Source organism: Patiria miniata, unplaced genomic scaffold (genome assembly GCF_015706575.1).
Source record: "Patiria miniata isolate m_02_andy unplaced genomic scaffold, ASM1570657v1 HiC_scaffold_6, whole genome shotgun sequence".
NCBI lineage: Eukaryota > Metazoa > Echinodermata > Asteroidea > Valvatida > Asterinidae > Patiria > Patiria miniata.
Window position 1 is genome coordinate 8,127,579 of NW_024037073.1, and position 17,743 is coordinate 8,145,321.

Here is a 17,743-nt window from a genome sequence, read left to right on the forward strand (position 1 = left end):
ATCACCCTGGGGGGTCCTATTGAGGTCTCAAATAAGTCTGACAGCTCGTTTTTTACACGGACCCTGAGCTTCGTCCCTGCTAACAGTGATCTTGCTAGTCTTACTTCATCTTCGTTGCAGCCTGCTTGTAGTAGGACATCTAGGATGCGTTTCCGCTTGATAGTATCGAAAGCTCGCGACATGTCAATGCCCATCTTGTGGAAGTCTCATTTCCTTGTCATAACAACTGAGATCAGCGTACGTTGTGCCATACAATGTCTGCGCAGCTCCTGCCTCTTTTGAAACCACTTTGATATGGTCCGGTGAAGCAGTCGATTTTGTCTCTGATGCGGCGTAGAGTGATGATGGACAAAATCTTTCTTATGCTGTTCAGCAGGGCTATCGGCCGGAGGTTGGCTGGTGGGCCAGGGGGCTTCTTTGGCTTGGGAAGAGTGATTAGTGTGCCTTCTCCTAGTGTCTCTATGATCACGTGATGCTCACACGATGAGTTGATGGTTTTGGCCAGTGGGCGGGAGACAAGGTTTTTGGAGTGCTTGAAGAGCTCGCTGTTGATGCCGTCTGGACCGGTGATGGCGGTCTTGACTTCCTCCTCTGTAATGGGAGTCTGGAGTGGCGGTGGGGTGCCCTCAAATGGTTGCAGCGGTTCGTCCTGTTGGTCGGTAAACTGCTGCTGGAACCAGTCTTTAATGGCTCTTGCTTTGCCTTAGTCCGTTCCCATGAGGTTGCTTTCGGTGTCTTGGACAATGATAGGCGGGGTGGGTTTCGTTGAGTGAAGCTGCTTCACGGCACGAAACATTTTGCGACAGTCATCGGTTGAAGTGATTTGGTCTGCCAGGGCATCTGCCTCTTCCACTGCAACTTCCTTCTGTCTTTTGGATATGAGGCGCAGAATGTTATTACGCTTCTTCCGGAGGGGGGTGCGGTCAAAACCATTTACTTGTTAAACCTCGGTAGTGGCGATCAAGTCTTCTATTAATTTGGTAAGCCTCAGCAAGTGCGATCAAGTCTACTATTGATTCGGTAAGCGTCGGCAGTTGCAAGCAAGTCTTCTATTACTTTGGTAAACCTCGGTATAGTGGCGATCAAGTCTTCTATTAATTCAATAAGCCTTGGCAGTTGCGATCAAGTCCTTTATTAATTTGGTAAGCCTCGGCAGGTGCAAGCAAGCCTTCTATTAATTTGGTAAACCTCTGCAGTAGCGAGCGAGTCTTTTATTAATTTGAATCTTAAAATTAATGTGGCCTGACGTTGCGAACTTAGCAGGTTCTTCTTTAGAGGCTAAAACAGAAATGACAGAGGTACATACATTAACATGGGGGTGCATGGGGCTGAAAGAAGAAACACAAAAGGAGGATTAGGTGTGAAAGGTGTGGAAAGATACAGGGGAGGGTGGATGAGAGAACAAAGAAACAAAGGGAGATGGCAAACCACAAGGGGTCTTGTGTAAACAGGGGAGGGACCAGAAAGGGGAAGGATCAAAGGTCACAGGGAGTGGGAACGGACAAAAGAGTGTGAGAGTGAAGGGATGATGTGGGGGGAACAGTATTGAGGTGGAAAGGGATGAAAGATGGGGGAAGATGGGTAAACACAAACACGGAAGACCAGATGGATTATCTGTAACAGAAGACAATGGAGGAAGAAAAGGATTAGTCATTTCCAAGTTGGATGTTGAGACCATGTGGTTGAATAGTTCGAAGACGATTCATCCACACTTTCTCTCTGCTGAGGCAAACTGAGTCCTTGCGATGGCCAAGAGATACAATGCCCTGCAAAATCATATCAGAAATGGAGTGGTTAGGCAGGTTAAAGTGATGACCAACAGGGGTGTCTAGTTTCTTGGTGTTGACCGTTGACCGGTGGGCATAGAAACGCTTCTTGAGCGTATTCTTAGTCTCACCTACATACTGCACTCCACAGACCCTGCAAGAAATTAGATATATGACATTAGAGGTGTTACAAGTGATGTTACCAATGGTTCTGTGGGTAGTGACAGAAGAGTGGCCAGAAAAGGAGTCAGACTCCTGGATATGAATCTGGCAGACAACACATCTGGAACTGCACTTGAAAGTACCATGCTGGGTGGGAGGGGATGCATCTAAGGAAGGGACTTCAGCTCGAACAATCAAGTCCCGTAGATTTCGAGGACGCCTGTAAGCCAATGTGGGGCCGTTGGGGATGGCGCTGGCAAGGCGATCTGAAGTATGGAGGATATGATGATTGTCATTAGTGATTTTGCGAAGGGGAGGGAGATTGGGGTGAACTGTGGTAACCAAGGGAATCATGGGTTTGGCCATGGCATCAGGGGCCTTTCCCGTGAGAGCTAGATTTCTGGGGATAGCTTTAGCTCTGGCAATGGCACGATGAACTTGGCGAGAGCTTTGACCCCTGGCCACCAAGTTGTTCCTCAGTATCTGTGTATGGCGGGAGAAATCGGAATCATTAGAACAAATTCTTCTGAGTCTGAGTGCCTGGCTAAACGCTATGCCAGTTTTGCAGTGCCTGGGATGACAGCTGGAGGAGTGGAGGTACTGGTGGGTGTCTGTGGGTTTGGAATACAGGTCAGTGGTTAGTGAGTTGCCTTGCTTGCGGACGGTGACATCCAGAAAGTGGGTTTAGTGAGCTGAGAACTCCGATGTGAATTTGATGGTTCTGTGGAAGGAATTGATGTGGTTAGTGAAGGTCAAGAGACTGAAATTTTATTAATTTGGTAAGCCTCGGCAGTTGCCTGCAAGTCTTCTATTAATAAGGTATATCCTCCGTAGACTTGAGGAAGTCTTTTGTTACTTTGGTAAGGCTCGGTAGTGGCGATCAAGTCTTCTATGAATTACGTAAGCTGCGACAGATGCGACCAAGTCTTCTTTTAATTTGTTAGGCCTCGGCAGGTGCGATCAAGTCTTCTATTAATTTGGTAAGCCTGGGCATGTTCCAGCAAGTAATTTATTAATTTGGTAAGCCTCCGAAGTAGCGAAATATTTGATTTATTTGGTTAGCCTCCGAAGTAGCGATCAAGACTTCTATTAATTTGGTAAGCCTTGGTAGTGGCGATCAAGTGTTTTATGATAAGCCTCGGCAGGTGCGAGCAAGTCTTATATAAATTTGGTAAGCCTCAGCGGGTGCAAGCAAGTAATTTATTAATTTGGTAAGCCTCCGAAGTAGCGAAATATTTGATTTATTTGGTTAGCCTCCGAAGTAGCGATCAAGACTTCTATTAATTTGGTAAGCCTCGGTATTTGCGAGCAAGTCTTTTATTGATTTGGTAAGCCTCAGCAGGTGCGAGCAAGTCTGCTATTTATTTGGTAAGCCTTGGCAGGTGCGATCAAGTCTTTTATTAATTTGGTAAGCCTGGGCAGGTGCGATCAAGTCTCCTATTAATTCAGTAGGCGTCGGCAGTTGCGATCAATCCTTCTATTAATTTGGTAAGCCTCAGTAAGTGCGATCAAGTGTACTATTGATTCGGTAAGCGTCGGCAGTTGCAAGCAAGTCTTCTTTTACTTTGGTAAACCTCGGTAGTCGCGATCAAGTCTTCTATTAATTGAATGAGCCTTGGCAGTTGCGATCAAGTCTTCTATTAATTTGGTAAGCCTCGGCAGGTGCAAGCAAGCCTTCTATTAATTTGGTACCTCGGCAGTAGCGAGCGAAACTTTTATTAATTTGGTAATTAAGCCTCGGCAGTTGCCAGCAAGTCTTCTATTAATAGGGTATAGCCTCCGTAGACTCGAGCAAGTCTTTTATTACTTTGGTAAGCCTCGGTTGTGGCGATCAAGTCTTCTATTAATTTGGTAAGCCTGGGCAGGTTCGAGCGAGTAATTTATTAATTTGGTAAGCCTCCGAAGTAGCGATCTCTTTTATTAATTTGGTAAGCCTCGGAAGTACCGATCAAGTCTTCTATTAATTTGGTAAGCCTCGGTAGTGGCGATCAAGTCTTTGATTAATTCGGTAAGCGTCGGCAGTTGCGAGCAAGTCTTCTATTAATTTGGTAAGCCTCAGCAGGTGCGAGCAAGTCTTTTATTACTTTGGTAAGCCTCGGCAGGTTTGAGCAAATCTTTTATCATTTTGGTGTAAAGCCTTGGTAGTGGCAAGCAAGTCTTTTATCATTTTGGTAAGCCTCGGTAGGTAAGATCAATTCTTCTATCAATTTGGTAAGCCTTGGCAGTTGCCAGCAAGTCTTCTATTAATTTGGTAAGTCCGGCAGACTCGAGCAAGTCTTTTATTACTTAAAAATCTCTAGTATAAACAGCCCACGTGGCAAATCTGACTACTGTGATTTCATCATTTCTAACGTATCCAGAGAAATACAGATCTCTGCCAAGCAGGCGTGTCTGGAGGTACTGTGATAACCAACTCTGATTCCCTGCGTAATTTCCTTGCTGAAGACTCGGCGGTTCTTTTTTGCTATTACGGGAATTGATGAATGCTGGGAAGCATTTCGATACTGCATTCTGCTGGATGTGGATGTATGCATACCTAATGGCCTTGTAAGTTCTGGACGATGCAAACCCTGGCTCAACAAAATATCCTCAAGCCTATCACGGATGGACAGACAAATATCAAAAATGTAAAATCCGTCAAAATCCCTTGAGGATCATACTTGATACAAGTTTGTAATGTTGCTATAACAGCGTGCCAATGGTATATGGCACAGAATCTATCTGACCTAACACAACGAATTTCAGATTCAACAGGCCAGATTCAACAAAACGGTCAGGTGCCCTCATGTAGTCACTGTGCAAAATTTTGAAAACCGCGCCGACACAAATCGAAGTAAGGCATAATTTTTAACTTTTTCATTAAAACGTTTTTCATTAAAAACGTTTGTCCAACTGAACAAACTTTGGCATCCAATATCACCATCAGAGGGCGCTATACTAAATTTGAGGACCAATTTAAAAAAATTGAGTTTTGTCCTTTTTTTCTCAACCCAAATCTGCATCAAAGGACTACACATGGTGAAGAAATATTTTTCATTCGAATGTCACAAAAGAACCCCGAAACAAAGCAAACAGATAGTTCGGCCAAAGGCAGCCACTATGTATTTTCAGCATGCAGTGTTATTGGTCACGTGACCATAAATTGTAGTCTGAAGTTTATACATGATGGGGCGGGCAAAGAAAACATGAAACGTTTTTACTCATTATTGCATATTTTTACTTCTATTCTACAAAAATGACAAAATTATATTGTTACTGTATATTGTTATTGTGTTTTAGAATCGGTTTGCACTGTAACCATGACAACTCATAGCTGAAGAATTATATCTGGCATTATCTACCTACTAGGTATGTATCACATTTTGTATCCTCCTGCAACAGTCGACAGGATTAAACATTCTTAATCCCTAATTACACATTCAGAATTCCTGAAACTATTTCATATCTGCAGCAAATTCTCAATCCAAGCGAAGAAAGAAGCTTAATCGACGGTCTGAATAATATTTTACGATTCCCTTGAAAAAGGGGAGAGGGAATTTTTGGATACTAAGAACCATCTTTCGTTATATATGCACATGGATGTAGAAACTGTTCATCTCAGGCTGAAAGCAAAGTATACAAATTCAATAAAAAAAAGACTGAGTGCACAAATTATTTTTAAATGAATTTCGTTCTCAAATACATGAAATAAACGTTTAGACATTTACAAAACTGAAATGGTAGAGGAATATTAAAAAAAATCCAAAGTCTTGTTACAAACGTAAATCGCATTTTTGATGACGTCAGATGACGTCACACACTGTTCAAAATGTTGTGCCTTACAAACCAAATACATTTTACAAAATAGTTTTGAATTTTGCATTTTGTGTTTGTGAGATATGGCTTAATGATGTTTTTAACTCGATTCGCAGCTCTAATGAAATTCATCATATATTGATGACATTCCTGTCTTACAGGAAGGTGATTAAGAAAAAGGACGACCGGTCAGCGTCTTTTTTTCCCTGGGATGTTTAAAAGAATAACGTCAGTGAACAAAATCATACTGTGTACGTCTCGTGGCTCCATAGTCCTTAAGTTGACGATCCTTGCCATGCACTTCTTCACCAATAATGGTGAACAACGATCTCTGGTATTTGGATTTTGTTCTCAAACCCCTCCTTTTCGTACTCAACGTACCGAACGAATGTAAGTTTGGTCTCGCTCATCCACGCTGCTGAATAGAGTGCACTGACCTCATCGTCATTCATCAAACCTCTCAACGGTTTGATCAACTCGAAACCATGCTCAGGGTGGTCAATGCTCCACAGGTACATCGAGCCTGCACCATAGCTACACTCTTCAGACGCAATGACCTTATTGCCAAGGATACAACGGATTTCAAGCATGCGCTCCTCGTGCGACTTGGTGTCTCCAATGAATCTGCCGTCGAGATTGAACAGTCTAATGTTCGAGTAATCCGATGTGGCGAGGAGGAATTCGCCGTTGAACTCAAAGTGCGTTGATTCATCGTGTGAGTCCCAATACTCAAAGTCCACACCAGGTACGTCAAAGTGTCTAATGCATTCCCCCGATTCAACGTTCCATATCTTTATTGCGTTTCCAGAATTGGCACTAATCACGATGCCGTCCCCAAGGTGACAGGAAATCATGTTATTTGCATCACTGAAAATTGTCTGCTTACAGACACCACTCTGTGCGTCCCATAATCGAATCTTACGGTCGCTGTAAGCACCTGCAACTGTCTTGTCAAGATAGTCCACGTAAACCAGTCGGACGTCATCGGAGGTGCTCTCAAAGACGAAACCGTCTATAGATGTACCGTCTATAGCATTCCAGACCCGCATATCACTGTCACCACATACCTCCATATCCCTGTCTGACTTCCCGGCAATACTTACGATAGTGTCACCATCGAAGAAGAGACGAAACACATCCAGACGATGCCCCGACATGACCTGCAGCTGCTCTCCGGTCTGGGCGGAGTAGGTACGAATCTTCCCATCAATGCATCCTGCAGCTATGATCCCATTTTTCATTTGCAGTGCTTTTTTTCCTTTACTGATGCCCACTTTGATGAAATGTCGACGTGTACCGTTGGAGATATCCCAGATATGCAGAGTATCATTTGATAGAGCACCGGCAAGACTATTCCCTTCACCAGCTAGGCTGCATACTATCAACTCAGGTTCAGAGCTGCCATATATGTGATCCTTGTAGCCACCCGAACCAAACTCGAACGACACAACATGATACCGATTGTTCTTCCAATTTCCTTCAAGATGTCGTGCCTTCATGTATATCTCCTTCCATCTACATGTATTTACCAACCCTGGCCAGTTTGAACCAGTGACAACCGAATCAGAGGCAAAGGTGACACTGTCACCAACGCTTCCATCCCCGCCAGGTTGAGGTGACGAAGGTATGAACGGGGGTTCAACACAAAGATCAACGACTGCATCAAACTTCTCCCATCGCTTCTCTCGGCAAAGAGGGCGCCATAGAGCATCGTCATTGGTGGCTTCTCTCCAGGATCGATTACATAATGCCACGTGACACAGGTCCTCAACTGAAAGATGTTGAAGTATGAGAACCTTCAACTCATAAGGCAGGTTAGAAAAAGGATCTCTTTTCGGAACTGACAACGCCATTTTGCTGTGAAATACAAAGGAAAAAACAATGTTATCTGGTTTAGGCCTACACGACAAACTAGAAAATTACAATTTTAAAGCCAGATAGAATAAAAGTTTTGGGGGGATATGCAAACACATTCTTTGTGCACCCAGTTTTTTTTATTCAACGTACATGACTTATTCATAGTACATGCACATGAATTGAACGGGCCATAGTGCGAATATACGCTCCGTATTTTTCATTCGTTACCCCCAATTTTGTTCACTAAATTTCACAGTTTAAATCTGGCGCGCATAGTATTAAACAGAGGTCCAGGGCTACATAATCGGATTAAAGCTGGAACTGCGTTCGACCCTTAAATGTGGCCCGGCTCAAGGGCGGATCCAGGGGGGGGGGCCAAAGGGGGCCATGGCCCCCCCCCCCCAAAACGAAACCATTTTTTTTTTTTTTTAATGTGACATCGCAATAAAGCAGGCAATGAGCACACCACCATCTTTTCCTCAAAAAAAATTGGTTAAAGTGGTCAGAAATTGCCTCAGATCGCACCACAGAGCCCCGAACCCCACGCCGTAATTTTTTAGACCCACTTTTTGGGGGGACCAAATTTTTTTTTGGCCCCCCCAAAATTGTGTTCTGGATCCGCCCTTGGCCCGGCTCCTCCATTCATAAAATGGATTAAACAAACCTATACATGATAATGTACATATAGGATTTGTGCACATATCAATGCAAAGGTATGTCTAATAGTACAATCTTGTCCGATTTTGTCAAGCTTGACATAAACATCCTTTCACATTTTTGTTTCCTTCAAGAAATCCGACGTACACTTCCATGTACATGCATGGATATCCTCCTTACAAACACAATGGTACTGCCCAATTAACAAATGCACGTTCTTTCCATCACAAATTTCTATAACTTCCTTGAAGTGAACAGTATTCAGATCCAAATTTACATTATTTAGAAATGAAATTAACTCCTATAAAGACCACAGTTATAATCCAAATTTACAAATGGATAGTTTTTAAATGTCTTAATTAAAGTAGAATTGGAGAAAACATGTCCTGTAAACAGGTGATGAGCAGAGTCCAAGATCATGAAACGCGTGATCAGCACTTTAAGCCCTGTCCGCACTGGACTTTTTTGGTAAAACTTACCGAGACTATATACTTTTCCCATTTTAAGTCCAGTGCGGACAGCCTGGGACGTTTTATCCTCTCAGTTACTCTTCCTGAGTCCAGCGGTTATTTTTACCGGCCAACTGCTGCCCAGGAAAACTGACCAGGCGCCCAGGAAAACTGTATGACCAGGTCACTTTTGCCGAGACGATAATCCAGTGCTGACAGTGCGAGTCGGTAAAAGCGGCTTGGGAAAGCATACATCCAGCCCAAATGCGAGTATCATCATGGAGGAATGCATACAGAGACCGCACGATCCCACACGTGATGTGGCCGAACATTTTGTGGAAACACGTACGCTACGTGTGTCAAGTCCGAGCGGTAAAATCTCGTTATAAATATATTTTAACGGCCAAAAAACACAGAAAAGATCAACATCACGTTCTGGGAATTACTTTGCAGTTATTCTTTTTCTCCACCGATGTTTGGTTGTTGTTTTATACGATCCAAATTTGTCCTGTTACGCCGTGTAGTCTGCACATGGCACCGTACGTAGGCCGTAGTCACTGGTTCCGGTCCTACATCATAGCTTCAATTCTGTTAGCATGCGGTGGGAACCGGCGATTACCAATGGAACTGCTGCCGCACGGAACATCGTACAGCGGCATGGCTTCGATGTAGTTCATTACAAATGCGTCAGAAATTTAAGCATTTTCGTCCAGATTTATAGTGTCAAGATGAAATAATATCGTATGTAACTATTCTATTGTGCATTTTATTAGCGTGTGATACTGTGCGTCTCGGGGGCTGAAAAAAATGCGATCGGCATTTTATTTCCTCAGTGTGCGCGTGACTGTGACATCTCGGTCACTTCTACCATGGTGTTTTTATTCTTCCATGCTTCTACCACGCAGTCTTGGTAAAATTTCCCGTTTCGAAAGTCCAAGTGCGGACAGTGGTCACATTTGACCATTTTTCATGTTACGGTCGTCTCGTACAGTGCCTTATCGATCGAAAGTTGTCATCGGCCACTTTGTTAATTCTTTGTGGAAAGGACGCCGGGTTTTTTTTTCAACCAATCAAAACAAGTTTTACATGTTAGGAAAGAAGAGTTGCTAAGTTATTCGATTCCGTTTAACCCCGTACAGTTTGATACTCCAGTCAGGAGTAACAGTCAAAAGAGCCGACGCGAGGGCGCTCAATCGGTACGTGCGTTTACACGGGGAAAATGATGAAAACTTCACATTTTCAAAGCCGACATGACGTAGATCATGTTGAAGATAAAAAAATAACATATATCATGAGGAAGAGAAAGAGTTAAATTGTATAGAACCGTTTAACCCCATTGAAAAAGACCGCATGGTTATCAAACTATGACTCGATCGAAACGTACGTCGATCGGGAAAAAAAGACCATTTTACGGGGATTCTCGCCCGAAAACGGGCCCGCACAGCTAGAGGTTTATGCTTTAAGTGAACACAAGAAATTCATATAAATTTAAGTGTCAATAATTGTTCACTACCTTATTGGTATGATTTGTTAAGCTAACATTCTTCGAGCGCTAAACGAGAAAAATAAGGATTTTTCTATGCCTTAAAGTATCGCTGACTCCTTGACACTACCTTGATACGCCCATATATTTTGTATGATCATTCGCAAAGGCACGTACACTGCCTGTATACACGAAGGACGTGCATTGTCGTTATGCACTGTATGTGGGGCTATACACATGTAAATGTCAACAAAGTCTGACTGCAGTGCAATAGACTTATGCGTTGCAGGTTGTTCTTTGTTATTATTGTTCGGTCTTTGTTATCCAGGCTATGCTATTACCATTGCCCTCTAGCCTAAAGTTATACGCAAAATAATGTATGTCTACGTACATGTACATCTACAGATACATGTCAATGTGCATCTAGTACAACAGGCAAAGTTCCCGTCATCCCATATTGTATGCCACTTACCGTCACACCTTGCATACAGTTATTCCTTGAGTACAGACTTCCACCTGTAAAACAGCCAACGCTATGCTGCAATACAGGTTCAAGGCAATGTGGCGTTGTTTGAAGGTCAGATTCTACTATACGGAGGCCTCTGCAGAACGTTTTCGTATAATATGGTTACGGCTGTGTATTATCATGGAGGAATGCATGGTTATATAATGTTTAGAACATTCCACAGAGAAAATAAGTAAGTTGTTATCGATCGGGCATGTACGAAATTTGCTAATGGCAATGGGACAGTTGAGACTGCAAGGGTACTACACCTTGCGGTAGAGCGATGTACCAATGTGATTCAAAACATTCTTAACCTGCATGACGTTGCTTTGCAAACATATTAAATATTAACATAAATTTACAAAATTGCACGCGGTTTCCCTCCGAATTAAATAGGTTATAAACCCTAACCTTAACTCTATAATCATGCCTATATGGGGCGTCAGACCAATGGGACGTCGGACTAGAATAAGGGATGGACAATGTGGCCGGGCCTACAAGGAATGGGTTGGGTGTAGTATCGAATGCTTGGAATCAATGGGAGACACGCACGGTTCGGCAGCGGGTGACTGTTAAGTGTGTTGAACAACTGAATAGAGGACAATCTGTAACATGTCATCAGGTACATATGTATGGAGTGCATATAATACAATATTAGAACCCTTTCCACATTACTTGTTAAAAGTCCAAAATGCGATTAAAGTTGTACAAGGGTGTATTTGGGGCATATTTAAACATGTGTGTTTATATAGAAGCATTAAAAATTAATGAGAAACTATGGGTTTTGTCACATGCAATACTTAAACCTAGGTCAGCGCATTTCTTCTTTCTTTTTTTTAAGACAACTGTTCGAAACAAACCTATTAATAACATATTGAGGGAAATTGTTTTCTTCTCAATGTAGATCAACTATTTTAAATTTAGCACTGAAATCAACTTAATGAGTATAAACAAGCAATTTAACGAAAGAAAAACACTGTTTTCGAGAAAATTGTGAACTGAACTGCTACGTTTGCATAAATTTAACATTTTTGAAAATAAAATGAAACCAATAAAGCCAAAATGTATAGGTAGTAGGTGACAATACAGTTTGACTATAACTTGACCAAAGAAAAAAGGTTTTGTCTTGATTCATGACACAAAGTCACTCAGGTGTGGGGGTGACTGACGATTGCAGGATTGCGACGTTGGGGCTGGTTTGGCTGGTTTTAATAGCTGGGATGGTGTATCTTGGAAAGGGGTGACGATGTCGCTTTCATAATCACTGTCAGGGTGTATGGGGGACCCCCGTGCACCCCCCCCCCCCAAACTAACATACACCATTTTTTGTTTAGATGTTAACAGTAAAAAAAATCCGATGCCAAGGAAATATCCAAGATGGCGGCTGGAGTTAAGACCAGCCAAAAAGTGAGGGGGCGGGTTCCGCCCCCGGCCCTTTTAGGATTAAGTAAAGAATCAGTTGAGGGCAAATGTGACTGCAGTGTGATGCTAATAGACATGTCTCTCTTCACTTTCTAGTGAGTGAGGCATGATCCAACAACCATTGTTCGTCTTCTTATTTCTCGTTTTTATTGAGGGATGGTCTGTTGAAACAAGCACTTTAAAGCCATCCTCATTGATTCCAAATACAACTGAGATTTAAATCTTACGAATCAAGACTGAAACATTATTTTTACTGTCAGATTTTCTGTTTTGAATATGGGGAACAATTCAACTCTTTTTTCCCCAGAAGTATTGGTGAGTTTTTTTCTATTTTCCTTTTCAATTTTTTCCTTATTCGTGGAGGCGGGAAAACTTTTTTTTCTCTTCATTAATTTTGTTAATGGTATTTATCAATTCGTAGACCGTTAAATTGGTTTAGTGGTGGACAGCTGAATTTTGTGATCTCTTTATTAAAATAGACACGACTTGGGAATAGAGTATGCAAATTACGGGAAATGTTCACAGTTACTACTCAATAACGTTCTTTATCCCTATTATATTTTTTTTACAAAATGGAGCGTGCCGTTTCTTGTTTTTATCATTCGGTCACTTTCTTTTTGACTCGCCATGTATTCACCTTTTCATCTGTGATAAACACAAATTGAGCTACTGCCATAGTCACACAAAAATAGAGTCTAATTGCCTGCCTCGTCTCCTTCCTAAATGTCAATTGCGTTTGCATGAGTCGAGAAGACTTTTGTTCCATTAATCGCTATATGCTGTTTACGGCCATCACAATAAACGATTAAAATATTGGCAATATGTCGTACTTGTAGATCACTAAAATATTCAAGTAAATCACCCGGCAAAGCAGCCGATGCGGGCGATACAAAACACAGCCGATGCTGGCACGGTACAAAACACAGAGAGGCGTGCGCACTGAGCCATGAATCCTAAAAGTGCATCTCACCCACCACATTCAGTTTGTGACAGCGCCCTTCTATTGTGTCGGCCATATTCTCAAATAGGCTAATGACCATGGGCGTCGCGAGGGGGGGGCAAGGGGGGGCACTTGCCCCCCCCCCCCTGGAAAAGCAAACAAAAAAAAAAAAAAAAAAGGAAGAAAAAAAAGAAAAGAAAAAAAAAGAAAAAGAGGCTCGAAGACAAAGTGGTGTAAATTTAATGAGTTGGGGGGGGGGGGGCAAAATGTCCCTGCCCCCCTCTAAAACTGATAAATCGAGAATGTGTTGAGAAATACAAGCATTTTTTGGCAAAAAAATTTTTTTGCCCCCCTCTAGAAAAAATCCTGGCGACGCCCATGGGGGGGGCACTTGCCCCCCCCCCCCCCCGAAAAGCAAAAAAAAAAAAAAAAAAAGAGGCGCGAAGACAAAGTGGTGTAAATTTAATGAGTTGGGGGGGGGCAAAATGTCCCTGCCCCCCTCTAAAACTGATAAATCGAGAATGTGTTGAGAAATACAAGCATTTTTTGGCCCATAAACTTTTTTTGCCCCCCTCTAGAAAAAATCCTGGCGACGCCCATGCTAATGACGATGATGACGGCGGGCAGATTAACAGAAGATAGATCAGGCAAATATGGTTCATCGATCTTCTATAGTATATGTAATGGTATTGACCTTAAACAAAAATAAAGTGGCATTACATTTCAGCCTTTGCCAGGCCTTCTTTAGAGGTAAAGACAGAGGAACAAGAAACAAACATGTAGGGGACACACAAACATGCAGGGTTGGAAGGAGAATCACAAAGAGGGAAGGGGGGGGGGGGAGGAGACCAATCCATATCTGGCTACCATCTCTCAATTTTTGGTCTACATGTACAAATCTATATTCCATGACTGAAATTTTAAAAAATAAATCAATATTTTCTTGCTCCCATTTTTTTTGGAATCAGGTTTACAAGGAGGTCCAGTGTAAAATTAAAGTTGCATTGAAATATCCGTTAGTAGTCATTGCTGAAACCAAGGGGTGGTTGTGGAGTTTAGGGTCCGAGTTCCTATTACAGATGAAACATCCTTCTTTAACTTTTTATTTTTGTCAAGTTTCAACATTGCAAAAAACTAGTACAAATTGTCGTACTCAATCACTTCCTTCACATCCCCATCAATTCATCGATTATGTTGCACGTGTGTGTCCTCGATTTACACCATAAACACGCGCAGACACACCTAAGAATACGCTTTCGCAATATCCCCCTCCGGCTTACAGCCAGAGGGATCAAACAAACCGTTAATGTTCAGTTGAAAACATTGTTTGTGTCTGAGTAGGAATATAATGGATAAACAAGAGTTATATCCAAATAACGTTGACACTTCTGAGTCAATGTGTAGGCTAACTTTGCAAAAACAGCTAGCGGTGCAAATGCTAATTTAAGGCGCTGGTTTAGGCTGGGTTTCCGAAAATATCCTCAATTACACGATTCAGGGCCAAATTATGCAAGATGAATGAATTGGTTTTGAAAACACAATGAGTGAAAACAGTGCTGCTTCTTATACCCCTTCTGTTGTTTATTTCTTAACAGGAATACACCTTTTCATGGGCTCTCTGTATAACTGGATTAAATACAGGCAATTAGCCTGGGGGTTTGGTGGGTATCAAATGAGGAGAATAATGCTCATTGTGATTTTTTTGCAAGGTTTGTAGTTAGAAAATAGCATTGTAGCGGTGGCAGCTTTTTTAATTTTGTGTGCTATATTTTTTTTTAAACGAGGGAAACATGCTTGTTATCATATATAATAACTCGGTGACGCGCATATTAGTATAGTTTATGTAATAAACAGTGGCAAAAGCCACGGTCTATACTTGGAACAGATTTGCTGATTAATAACGCAAGATCTTGAACTCTAGATTTTGACCAATTAGCAGACGCATGTTAATGTCGGGCCTTCGGTTATTCACCTTTGTCGCGTCTAGACATACTAGACTACAATTCCTAATGAAAAAAACCCCGCTAAACACAGCAAAAAAGCGTTGGTCACGCGCTATTGTGTTACGCAACATGTATGCGCGCGGCTGTTGTAACACTTGATTATAATTGACTAATCACAGTTTTAGTCCTGATTTGGGAATAAATGACATCGGGATTCAGTAAAGTCGACTCCTATTAGCTGAGGCGCGAGATGGCATAAATTTGCATGTTTTACATAATATCAGGGGCCAATTTCATAGAGTTGCTTAAGCATAAAATTTGCTTAAGCACAAAAAACCTTTGCTTAATAATTATAATCAGGTTACCCACCAAAACTCCATGCGATTATTATGTTAAGTAAACAACAGCCAAATACCAGTCACAAGCACTGTACATCGCATGGAGTTTTGGCCAGTAACCTGATTATATTAAGCAAAGTTTTTTTGTGCTTAAGCAAATTTTATGCTTAAGCAGCTCTATGAAATTGGCCCCAGATGTTAGGCCTATACAGGAGACTTGGCTCCGTGGATAACGGGTGATAACGGGTGATATCAGACTAGCATATTGACGGCCATTTTGAAAAAAAAAACATTTTGAAAGTGATAGCACCCAAAAAACTGACACCGCTCACACTGCAAAGCTATCACATACTTTCCAACTCTAGATGGGCATACCTTACGAAAAATTGCTATGAGCGTTGCTCATTTTGAACATCTGATACCGGTGGCCCAATGTTTGGACCGAAGCTGATAGCCTATAAATAGTTTGGGAGCTAGGTGGAGTTCAAACTGACAATATCATTATGCGACCACGCCATCGACCTTCTTGCTAATAAATTCATAATTTTGCACGCATTCCCATCAATGAAGAAGCAAAAGTGGTCCATTAAAATGTACAGGGGTCCAAATATTCGGGTCATTTTCTCTCAATTTTTCTCCAGGAATAATCGCTCTTTAATTAAAAAAAAGGCCTTAAAATCATCGTTGGCATTACTTGCCGGCCTAAGTGGGCTTTTTGGTACAGAATAAAAACTTTGGTGGACGGGTACCTCGAATCACACGGTATTTTTTTCCACTCGTGCGGAAAGTAGCTCTGCTGATTTTCTTCGCTCTCGTGAACCCAGGACGAAAGCAATTTTTAACATTTCAATGCGACGACATTTTGTCCGAACTGTTGCCCAAATTGTGTCTTAATGTTTCTTGATGTTCTTTGTTGAAAATCAGTAAGCATCACACATGCCTTCTCCGTAAACCCTTCTTCCCCATAGTCCGACAGTCACCTGAACAGCGACGGAGCATACCGTGAGAAACGTCAACGAGTTGTTTCTGAAGCAGAGGTCTGAATACACTAGGGGTGTATAAATTGCAAATATCGTGACTTCCACTCTATAGCAGGTCCTAAATGAAAACACCACTCAGTGACAACTCTTCAGCGTCGAGCAATCTCGGCATCCACGCTGTTACTGCCGCCGTGCTCGTCCAAACAAGTGCAGAAAACCGCCCTCAAACCCTTCCGGAATTTCTTGTACTTCAGCTCGTAGATGATGGGGTTAACCACCGAGTTAAGGTATATCAGAAAACTGGTTATGCCACTGATGTACTTGAAACTCTCTGAACCACAGAAATTAAGTGTGCTGTCGCTTGTTGGATACAAGCATAAAATAACGCAGACATTATCCGGTGTCCAGAGAATAATGAGAGCACCCAGGACTATCGTAAGCATGCTGATGACATGCTGTCTAGCAATCACGAGATCAACCGCTGCTGCCCTCGCGCATTGTAGGTTCAGAGCTTGTGCTTGTCTTTTGAGAGTAACCTGCATTTTGTAGTACGCCCAACTCATCATTATGACGGGCAGAATGTAGGTGAATGAAACCAATACCACACTAAGCAAAATGGGGAATGCTTGATTGGGGTACTCGATGTCAGAACAGGCTTTGTCGAGATCATCGCTGGCTTCGATTGTGAATAGAAAAGGCAGAGCCAACAGGACAGAAAGCATCCAGAGCAGAGTCACGAGTGTCTTCATCCTTGTAGCTGTGACTTTCCTGGCATATTTGAGTGGATGTACAATAGCTATGTATCTTTCCAGCGTCACCACGCACAGGTTGTAAGCGGACGCGTTGAAAAACACCCAGATCAGTGACTGGGACGCCACAAGCCGGCAGTACAGTTCCCTCCCAAGAGAGCTTGATGGAACCATGTTGATAAGAGTACACCTGCTAGACGCAAAAAGGTAATGGAAAAAGGTGCAGAGACATAGCAGCATATCGGCCACAGCTAAATTCACCAGGAGATAGTTCGTCATGGTGTGGAGAAACCTGACGCGCAGAACGACGAAGCAAACCAAGAGGTTTCCTAGGAAACCCAAGACACCTTCTGCTGCGATGATCTGGCAAACCCAAACATCTGTTTGCGCTTCTCCGAGACTAATCAATGAAGTCGCATTTTTCATCGACATTGTGTGTTGTTGTTTTCTATGCGTGTGATTTATAACATCAGCTCAAAAGCAGTTGTCAGCAGGTAAAGAACTAACGCAATGGTCTTGTGATCCAGTCAATCAACAGTTAGATGCAGAGGTCCTCCTTTGCAAGAAATCTGGTTAGACATGTTGTTTCAATATGACAAAAGCCTGACCATCGGCTTATAGAATCACAGCGTTCACTCACTCTCTGTCATTTCTCGCCGTTTGTCGTTGCGATGGTTGTATGCGCGATAGAAGGATC

General features: G+C 42.3%; 2 protein-coding genes across 2 annotated transcripts; both read right to left on the reverse strand.

Annotated features, from left to right (window-relative positions):
* Positions 1-232: 232 nt before the first annotated feature.
* LOC119742797 (probable E3 ubiquitin ligase complex SCF subunit sconB) lies at positions 233-10,823 on the reverse strand. Its single transcript, XM_038218969.1, has 3 exons — positions 10,642-10,823; positions 6,161-7,580; positions 233-649 (listed from the first exon to the last, which is right to left on the reverse strand). Exons 2-3 carry the CDS (start codon positions 7,574-7,576, stop codon positions 233-235), a joined length of 1,833 nt encoding a protein of 610 aa, XP_038074897.1. The 5' UTR covers positions 7,577-7,580; positions 10,642-10,823.
* A 5,623-nt stretch (positions 10,824-16,446) lies between these two features.
* Positions 16,447-17,516, reverse strand: LOC119742798 (neuromedin-U receptor 2-like). The gene has a single exon (XM_038218970.1). It carries the CDS (start codon positions 17,476-17,478, stop codon positions 16,447-16,449), a length of 1,032 nt encoding a protein of 343 aa, XP_038074898.1. The 5' UTR covers positions 17,479-17,516.
* Between the last annotated feature and the right edge of the window lie 227 nt (positions 17,517-17,743).

What these genes read in the sequence shown, in the direction of transcription:
- LOC119742797 (XM_038218969.1), bottom strand. Translation starts at nt 7,576, where the DNA reads ATGGCGTTGTCAGTTCCGAAAAGAGATCCTTTTTCTAACCTGCCTTAT. An exon ending in GTTTGATGAATGACGATGAG is followed by an intron (nt 650 to 6,160) that starts GTCAGTGCACTC and finishes ACCGACCAACAG; the next exon opens with GACGAACCGCTGCAACCATT.
- LOC119742798 (XM_038218970.1), bottom strand. Translation starts at nt 17,478, where the DNA reads ATGTCGATGAAAAATGCGACTTCATTGATTAGTCTCGGAGAAGCGCAA.